Raw genomic sequence first — 10,675 nt, 5'->3', positions numbered from 1 at the left:
AAGCTGCATGATTCCAGCCAACATACGTTTGTGTCACCCAATAATAATTTAAAGAAAGACGAAAGCACAAGCCAATCATCCGTTTTATCATGCTGAACTGAAGTGCCGGATGGTAAAAAAAATTCAGGGAATTTTACCGTCCGGCAATTCAGTTAGCATGATAAACGGATCTTGGGTAGACCTAATCATTGATACAAGTCATAGAATTGGTAAATGTTACACGTGTGTAAAGTGATCACTTAAACCAGCCTATGACGGTCGTCAGCCCCATAAATGCTCAGACCTCCATATTCTTCTTCATCTTTGATGAGATGTCAAAAAATAGTATGAAAAATAACTCCTATAATTGGAGGTAATCCAGATTTGAACAAGTATTTGGACACACTCAAAATGTTGTAATATATATATCGATTTAAATTTTTGACCAAGTTTATTTTCTTCCTTTGACTTTCTTTAGATTTGTTTTTTTATCAAACTAATAGTTCAAATTTTTATAAGTCAATAAAAGCACTTTAAATATAAACATTGTACATGTGTTTTATCCTAACCTACTTATCACATTCGTGAGTATATCTTTTAGAACCATGAAGATATCCTAAGGCCACATCGTAGTAAGATGGAAGGGCCATGTCAGTCAAGTTTGATAGTAGTTTAATACAGAGCGCGTAGCCGACGGACAGAATGACACTCTAACGTTAGGCATGCCGTGTCAGCCACCGGTGGCCGACACGGTCCAATTGGAATACCTAGGTGTCGGCCACCGGTGGCTGACACGGCTATCAACGTGTTAATTTAAAAAAAAAATCATTTTTGAGTGGTATTACACAAGGTAAACGATGAATGATAAGGAGTGTCATCAATGTAATGTTTACCTTAACATTTTCTGTATTGTATTTTTAAGAAGATCAGCTGACGAAAGTCCATAAAATGAATAGATATTTTATTTTATTTATTTATTGAACGGCTGAAGCCTTTAAAGTAATACATACTAATACTAATACTAATAGTAATACATACAAAGATATACAGATTAATTTATTTTTTAGACGAATAAATTATTAATTTCCCAAACTTGTAAAATGCGTATGTTACTGCCATCTGTCAGATTTTATTAACACTGATTTTATTATTTTGCATACAAATATTTTGTCGGTAAAACAGAAATTCTGTATAGAGACATCTATGTTTCGCGTATGGGACTACCATGCAGCTGCCGCCATAGCAGCTGTCAACTGAAGCGTTTAAAATCCAAACAATACAACGGGTGTTTCATATTTCAAAAGCGTAACGTTATTCCGAAATGAATTAGTTCATTTTGAATCATGTATATTAAATATCAGTTTATGTGAGTTTTATTACTTAAACGAATATCCGTACTTTATTTTATACACAAAGGTAAGATCTACAGATTCTTGAAACATATTTTACAATTATTTTATTTTTATTGAACGCGCACCACATGTAAATTTGCATAATATTATCAAAGACTTTTACTTCATTCGTCTTTTATTTATTATAAAAACTTTATAATCGTTGAATTGTTCTTTAAAACATTTGAAATAACTTTTTAATGCAAAATTTTTAATCGATTTACGTTTTTTTACATTCGACTTACTAGTACATAAAATTTCTGACATACTCAAAAGTTTTTCGTTGAAATTTATTGGGTAATCTTATTTTTATGAGTATACTGGCAAAAGAATTAACTGGAAATTATGTAAATTTTAAAGTTTCCAACGTTCTATAAACTGGCAAAATACACTAAGTACTTTGAAATGTCATATTTATGTGGTTTTAAAAGTCGATCCAACTTAAAGTTTAATAGCGGGTATTTTATTCAGGCTAAAACCTTTAAAAGAAAAACAAGGATCATTCAAACAGGGATTTTAGAGTTAACGTTTTTTGCCAGTATACCGTTAGTTAGTTAGTTTAATTTTGAAGAGAGTTTAGTGATCCAGGATAAATATTAAATATTTATAATCAAAAAAAAAAAATTTTTTTAAAAAATTACACTTTACCTAGCGGACATGACCGAAATGAGTAATTTAAAATTAAAATACAATTTAAAAACATTAACTTCCTTATAACGTCCCCTCTGATAATGTGGTACCTAGCCCAGCGTTATAGGGAGGTTAACTGGATATTAAAATTAACAATAAACCCTTATTCGCACCCCAATGGTGCATAGGGCACTGTGTCATATAAACGCAGTGTTATTTTGATCGTTGATACATGAAGGAAAGGTGATCAGCCCTCCGCTTCAGGTACCAGTCCATGGTAATTTTGAATAAATATTACAGTAAAAAAATCACTTATATTTATTTTACCCCCCTTGGGAATCGAACCCGGGACCTCCAGAACGGTAACTGAGCGTGCTGACCATTACACTAAGGAGGCGGACAAAATATTTATAAATTCTAATTTTCTGTGACTCTTTTATTACTGTTTTTTCCTTTATACACACTTACAGTTCCACAATATCATACAGTTTGCAAACTTTGGTGAAGAAGATGATTGTTGAAATGAAATCACCAAAAAATAAAACACTTTTAATATACACTTAGGTTTTTTTTTCTGCGATAGATGCATTCCACGGGGAGTCGCATAAAAAATGACTTGAACTACATACAAAACTGGGGGATAGGTTCCATTACTTTAAAAACCGCATAACTTCAAATCAATATGATAGAATGTACCAAAAATTGCATAAAAAATATACAGCATAAAAAATCACAAAAATAAAAACACAACAGCTTTTTCCTTAACACGTTGTCGTCGGGACACGGCATTTGCCGTTTTTCGCGGACTGTCGGTCAACTGCGGGACACGGCAAATGCCGTTTTTGTCTACTGTCGGTTATCGGCGGGAAACGGCAATATACGGGTTTGTTATCAGCGTGAAATAAAACGCGTTGAAGGGTAATCTGCTACCTGGGTGCTAGGCGACAGTCTGTTGACGTTATTTGAGATGTCTTGTCCGGATTGGCTAGTGTGTCGCTTGTAAAGGCATCCCCAGAAATCTAGAGTTTTTATGCGATCTCAATCTCCAGTTTAGTTTGAGTCATTTCACGTATTGGACTATTTTTCATACCGCTCGCACTGTTTTGTTTACTGTTTGGTATGTTATTATTTGAATATATTAGCATTGTATAGGAAATGATACCTCGGAGGGGAAGACTATTTTTTAGAGTTTACAATGCCTCTTAAATTGTGAAATACGGAATACTTAATTAAAAATTATGGTTATAATTTATTTTTGATGATCAAATGTCATATATGATTCTTTGAAAATTTCAATCGAAAATATTATTTGGTTTAGAAATTGTGTCAATTTTAAGAAAGCGATATATTTTTGCGCTAATTGCGAAAAATGTCCGCTATAGGCTAGAGTCTGTTGTTCGAAGCGCCCGACTACAATGTGTTAATTAAATATCCACACATGGGAAATCGTTTTTGAGATACATTTTCAATCCAAATTACAAGTCCTTTTTCTGTTTTTTCCAATAAAGTATCTCATAAATACGATGTAAGATTTGAGCTTAACTTTGTGCCAGTGACACAATCACACTTTAACGGTTGTAACCTGCACTAGTCTAAATTTTAGATTTTTTTATTCAAATTCGTATAAAAAAAAAGACTTCATCTATATACAAAAATAAGGGATTGGTTCCATTACATTTGAAAATCGCATAACTTCAAAATGGCATAAAAAAGATCCGCACAAAAACAGACCCAAGTGTACACACATATTTTATGTTTTCATAAAATGTAATAAGCTTTTTCTCTTCCACCGTGTTTCTTCATTCTTGTGTTGCCTTACTTATTTTTATTTAATTTATTTACAGGATTATTGATACAAGACGTCAAACATGAGCTATGCGATAAATAACAATGCATTTGAGGTGGACCCGAGTCCAAGGAAGAGAAGAAAAAGGACTCTGCAATGCACAAATGCGTACATGAACCCCGCTCTTGACATTCTTTCAACAGAAGATACAATGTGTAATAACCTAATGGAGGTCGCCCCTTCCAAACGTAGTAGGAGATCTCAAAGTTGCGACAGCAGAATTTCATTCGAAAATCCAGCTTTGGATCTCCCGAGATATGAATTCAACGGGCTTTTGAAGAAAGAACTCGCTAACGTAAATACTAAGCTTTCTTCGATATCCGAGATTTCGAGTCCAGCTTATCAAAATGCTTACAATCTAAATGATAATGACTCCTTCAATATGATTGTCGAAGAGAAATCTATCAGGTGTAATGGAAAATCTAGTGATTTGAATACACAGGTCAATTCAACACCTGTTCAATATGGTAATCGTGTTGCTAAGCGAAGAGCCAGTTTCGATCTCAGCTTTATCGAGAAACTCGGAATCGATGATAGCGTCAATGGAGAAGCGCTGTATTTAGATGACGATTTAAATGAAAGTAATATTATGGAAATTAAAACGATAACAACAATTACAAAGAAGAAATTACGGGCTGATGTACACGTTCCTAAGTGTACTAATCCTTTCTTGAACTGTGAAATAGATTATGATGCAATTGAAGAAGCTCCGATGGAAACTGTATCCAATTTCCCCTTCGATATCCCCGTCAAATCAGCCGATGTCCCTCAAAATGATAGCGTTTCAATTACATCTGTTTACGAACCGACTGGTAACACGTCTGAGCCAGAAATTGAATCTATTACTTCAATTGATGAAAATGTTGTTGTTCCGAGGCGATTGTTTGCCGATGATGACAGTTCTATTCAATATATGGACGAACAATCCATTACCAATGAGCCTAAATTTGGCCACAGCACTTTAAATGAACCGATCAATTATAAATTCGCTACAGCATCTTGCCGGAACAAACCCGTTTTCGAGTTTGATGGAATGAATAAACAGAGTAAAATCCTCGGCTGCGACGTAACGAATATATCGCAAACTGAAATCTTCAACTGCGAAAAATCCACTATAAACATAAACAAAGTTAACATACCTAATGCAAGCAACAGTATAGAAGTTACGTTTAAAGATAATTCTGGCAGGATTGATAATGCCAAAAAGCAATCTTCAAAGCCAAATAATAAGATATCTTCGAAGATATTCAACAAAATCAAAGATGTTTTCAAACATGACAAGAAACCAGTTCAAAAATTGGAAATTCCCCCTTTCAATCCTTACGAAATCGTAAGAAAAGCGCCTGTTCAAGAGAAATCAAAGAGACCACTCCCTATTTGCTTCATTAATCCAGCTCTGAACTTGAATTCGACCGATACTGAATGTGAAGAGATGAATTACGAAGATGCAAATGATTGTTATTCATCAGCCAACATTAATACCAAGAACCCTTTTGAAATTACCCCGATGAAACGAGCTAAAGAAAGCATGATGTACAACAAAGAAAACTTGTATTCATCGCAAACAAGCACGCTCAGTAACTATGTTGATTTAAGCGATATTTCTTGCCACCCGGAGAATATAGGTAAAAAGCATGTTCGATTTGACTCTACGCTCAATCACGAAAAGGTAATTACAGGTAACAGTTTTGATTCCGAGCGTAACAGTGTCATTTCTTCTGACTCTGGCAGCGGTTCTCATCAGGTCACTCAAGTATTTCATCACATCGATACGCAAATCGATGAATTTCACAACGAATTAGAAAATTGCTTCAACGAGAAGAAGTTCATCTCCCAAAATCTCTAACGATGCATTCCAAATATTCTACCAAAGTTATTGTTTTAGTTTAGTTATTTAATTATAATATTTATTATTAGACACTCTAATTTTCATAATATGTATTCAAACAATACATACTCAACTGAAATCTGTACCTAAATATTTATTTTATAAATAAGTTCTTACTTTTTGTATAAAGTAGTGTTACACGAAGTGAACGATGAATGATAAGGAGAGTTTTAAGTTATTACTTATTTAATTTTTTAACACACTTCACACACATATTTTTTACACCTGTGAACTGCTGGCAACGGGGTTTAATAAGTATATACATATAGTTCAGACCTTAACAAAGAGGTTGGTATATAATGTTCGTATAAAAATATTAGATAATTCCTTTTTTGCTACCTTTGAAATGAGGCAGGCGTAACTGTAAGTTAACCTCTTGATTAAGATATTAATGACATTTTAAAACATCGTTTGTTCAGTTGGTAAAATATGTAACTAGCCGATAGATGATTTAATTGTTTTGTATCATCAATAGACGGCGTTAGTAGTCCAAATCCCGGCATAATCTAGAGATATAATCACTTGATCTTGAACATGGGGCCACACACTATCTGACCTGGTATTTTATGGTTAGGACGGTACACACAGAGAGGTTAAATATGTACATATGTGTTCCATATTTTAACTCATTAATATTAGTGCTTGACGTAAGTTAGAAAAAAACACAAAAATTAGCGGGTTTATATATGAATTTTGTATGGCTGGCCTGGCGATCACAGTATCGTAGACTGCGTAAACGCACTTGAAGCAGATAAACAGAATGTTGAAAATTCAAAACCCTTATCCGCACCCCAATGGTGCATAGGGCACTGCATCATATAAACGCAGTGTTATCTTGATCATTAACACATGAAGGAAAGGCGATCAGCCCTCCGCTTCAGGTACCAGTCCAGGGTAATATTGAATAAATATTAAAGTGAAAAAATCACTTATATTTATTTGACCCCCCCTAGGAATCTAACCCGGGACCTCCAGAATGGTAGCCGAGCATGCTGACCATTACACTACAGAGGCAGACAAGCAGAATTATTATTAAGTAATTAACAGATGACCAAAAATACTTACCAAAGCTTTTTGTACTTTTTTTATTTATTGTAATATCTTGCCAATTTTGTTGTATTAATTATCTATCATCCTACTCCTTCATTAGTTTTAATCGTTTTCGGTTTCCACGCATAAGTCCTCTGTGTAGTTTCCTTTTTACATTTGTTGTTTTTTTTTACTGTCATATTAAATGTGAATATTTCCTTGTATTAGCGCCTATCTTGCCTGATATAATCTATGCTCAAGACAAGACTGCATTGGTTTGTCTATTAGAAAATAATGTACAGTCAACCCTGTATAGAACTCAAGAGACCTGGACCCTTTCTCTTATAAAAATGTCTCTTTTATATCCATGCTTTCTTTTACGGATAGATAAAATGGGTCTTTTATTATGTTTAAGACTCTTATATTCAGGTTTCACTGTACATATTAGTAAAACAGAAAGATGTTTGTTGCTTTGTATCTTAATATTTGTAATTTCATTAATTGATTTGGCAGTCACTTTGTGGTAAAATCTATCCATTTTTAATTTAGTCGTACTTAGTACATACCGCTATTTCTTTAAATCTAATAAATAACCCATAATTAACAATATCACAATGATCAATGCCTCCCCCTATTGTCTATGTTTCCACTTCTTCTTTCTGTGCCACTTCTAATGAAGATCGGCGATCATCATGGCTATCTTCACTTCAGATGCTGCAGCTCGGAACAGAGATTTGGTGTTTCTGCCAAAAATGTTTCCGCTGATAAAAAGAAAAAAAAAATTATAAAAATAAGAAACACCTCTTACCCCCTCTTCAACCTTCAACGTCCCAAGGACACAACTCTAAAATCTAGAGTTATCTTCACATACAGTGTTTGAAAATGATGCATCGAAAGAATGCATCGAAACACGTGTCACAATAGATATTTTACTAAGTAAAACTTAAATTAAAAACTAATATTTATGACCTATTAATACCAACTTGTAAATTCATTTAGATACCGTAGAACAGGGCTTCTTGAACTTTGATATGTTACTTGAGCCCAGTACATAAAAAAATATTTAGATCTGTATTTGGTCTACAATAATGAATGTATCGACATGATTCATTGTTTCCCTGACAGGTGACACATCGCTCACTCCTTTCAAGAACGTCATTAATCAAAAAAATGATTTTTCAAGAGAACTTTTTTAAGGTTTAAAAATATAATACAATGTATTAAATAAATATCAAGCCACTTATTGAACTTTTTACTGCGTAACAGAATTTTTTATGTAAAACCTGAAGGTTTTTTCTCCATTTGAAAAATATTTAGTATAATTCAAAAAATATTTAAAAAATACCTTTTCTTCAAAATGCAAAAACAACACTTTCTGCCCTGTAGCGGGTAAATATTGAGTTAAACATATGCCTCTTTTGCTGGGATATAGTACATTTTCTGGGCATTCTGAAAACATACACAACTGAAAATTATCGATTTTTGATTTATGACGTTCTTGAAAGGAGTGAGCGACATATTGTCACAATACGTTCATTATTATAGACCAAATACAGATTGAATTCTCTTTTTTGTACTGGGCTCAAGTAACACATCAATGTTTAAGTAGCCCCGTTCTACGGTACTGCGCTTCTTGACTATGACCAACAAGTAATCACTATAAATTGTTATTTCGAAAATTGGTGCGGTCCACAAACCAATTTGATCAATTGGCCTTCAATTATTGATAGATTCCATTTGTATCCATTGTAATTTCAATATACAATTACTTGCAGCATATATGAGAAGTCTATCATTGTAAATTGATGTATCGCAATATGTACTTAATTTATTTTGACGAAATCAAACCTACTGTTTACTTTTTCTACTTAATCCGATTGCCCAAAACAGAATTGTATTCCAGTATTGAAAAAAATAATTCAGTATGAATACATAAATAGTTGATGTATGCTAGATATTCAATCATTTAACCATTACATTCTGATACGTATATGTAATTGTAGATATAATTCACAACATGGGTGTGTACAAATCTAGATTATTCCACTGTCCTAAAGAGTTATTCTTGCATTTCGCTCACTCCTTTCAACAACGTCATGTATAAAAAAAGTTGTTTTTTCAGGAGATCGTTTTTAAAGTTTAAGAATATAATGAAATGTATTAAAAATAAATATCAAGCCACTTATTGAACTTTTTACAGCACAACAGATCTTTTTAGTTAAAACCTGAAGGTTTTTTCTGCATTTGAAAAATATTTAGTATATTTAAAAAAATGATTCAACATTACCTTTTCTTCGAAATGCAAAAACAACACTTTCTGCCCTGTAGCGAGTAAACATGAAGTTAAAAATATACCGCTTTTGCTGGGATATAGTACATTTTCTAGCCATTCCGAAAACATACACAACTGAAAATTGACGATTTTTGATACATGACGTTGTTGAAAGGATTGACCGATTTGTGTATAAAATAACTGGTCAAATTATAAGCTGCATAAAAAGTCTCCCAGTAAAGAGATTTTCTTTTAATACTCTTAACATTTCAACATAAATGAAGAAGAATATGGATTTATTTATTGATTTGGCGTTTAATTTGTAGAACTCCATTTTAATTTATGTATTAATTTTAAATCAAACACAGATTTTTTGAGTCTACTAAGTTGTATTTTATTAACAAAAACACATAAAAAATTATATTGTGACAATTGTTTCGCCTTGTTAGGGCATTATCATGCCCTAACAAGGTGAAACAATTGTCACAATATAATTTTTTATGTGTTTTTGTTAATAAAATACAACTTAGTAGACTCAAAAAATCTGTGTTTGATTTAAAATAATACATAAGAATATGGATGTCTAGGTATTTACAGGGCCCTGTTAATACCCAGACTTCTCTGTTTTAAAATTTTTTTGATGTCATTCACACCAATTTTGCATCTTAACACATTGTTATCAGGCTTTTTTTCAGTAACCCAGTCTCTTATTATACTCGGACAGTCTGCCGCCCAACCCTTAGTATACTAATCACAAGTAACAGCAAACCCAATTCCCATCTGTAAAATATTTTCTGGCATCTCTCGCGCTCTACCAAAAGTAAGCAAATAGAATGCCTATAAATGTCTCCCGTTCGCTACCAACAGTATGTAAAAGACGCTTTTAAGCGTTTCATGCAAACAGTGTGCTTATTATTTTGTTGTATATTTTTGTACTATTATTTAAGTTAATAATTTTATTGCATTGTTCAAGTTCAAGTAATAATGTACAACATTTAAGAAATAAAAATTACTTTAAAAACATCTTTTCCTTTTGTTTTTTTTTTATTGATGTTGCAGCTGTTTGCCTTGCTTATAATGTATTTGAGAAAGGATTTATATGCTATCTAAGTAACTTTGTGTGATTATCAGGTAGGATGGGTGAATGTGGCCTATTCATGGGAGTTTTTACGCATTTGGCTTAGTGATAAGTGATTAAAGAAAACTCGATAGGAGATTAAATACTACTTTATATAGTCACTTCCTTTGCTGAATACTGAATAAAGCCTATTTTAAAACTTAACTTCCATGGCAATTTTCAGAATTCCAGTCTAAAAAGTCAATTCTTCAAAAATATTATTCTACCTCTTGATTTTGGATATATTTTTTGTAATTATATTTTCTGTTCATTTATGAATAAATTTTCTGTTGATGTAACCCAGCATTGATTTTTTATTCTCTTCCCAGAAGCCATCTATCCATATTAGCACTGATATACTAGAAATTTTATTATAGCTGCACGAATATGGCAAATAAACACAGTACGAGATAACTCATAGTCGGCGTCCTAGCAAAGAACGCAATCTACGAGTTATCTCGTAGTTGGCAGTCAATGTGTTAAAATGGGCTTTTGGCATGGGAAAACCCAGTGAGGGCACATT

The 10,675-nt window shown here is 32.8% G+C and overlaps 1 protein-coding gene across 1 annotated transcript; it reads left to right on the top strand.

Moving 5' to 3' along the window:
* The first annotated feature begins 1,263 nt into the window (after positions 1-1,263).
* LOC148308769 (uncharacterized) lies at positions 1,264-9,446 on the top strand. The gene is made up of 2 exons (XM_088261171.1): positions 1,264-1,395; positions 3,845-9,446. The coding sequence occupies exon 2, from the start codon at positions 3,869-3,871 to the stop codon at positions 5,690-5,692; it is 1,824 nt and encodes a 607-aa protein (XP_088117297.1). The 5' UTR covers positions 1,264-1,395; positions 3,845-3,868; the 3' UTR covers positions 5,693-9,446.
* Positions 9,447-10,675: the final 1,229 nt, after the last annotated feature.

Source organism: Brachycentrus maculatus, unplaced genomic scaffold, assembly GCF_059751285.1.
Source record: "Brachycentrus maculatus isolate JH-2025_06_01 unplaced genomic scaffold, ASM5975128v1 h1tg000149l, whole genome shotgun sequence".
In the NCBI taxonomy this organism is placed as follows: Eukaryota; Metazoa; Arthropoda; class Insecta; order Trichoptera; family Brachycentridae; genus Brachycentrus; species Brachycentrus maculatus.
Note: the sequence above shows the minus strand (reverse complement) of the source record. Positions and strands in the feature narration are given on the sequence as shown.

Coding starts and splice junctions, on each gene's coding strand:
- LOC148308769 (XM_088261171.1), top strand. CDS start 3,869: ATGAGCTATGCGATAAATAACAATGCATTTGAGGTGGACCCGAGTCCA.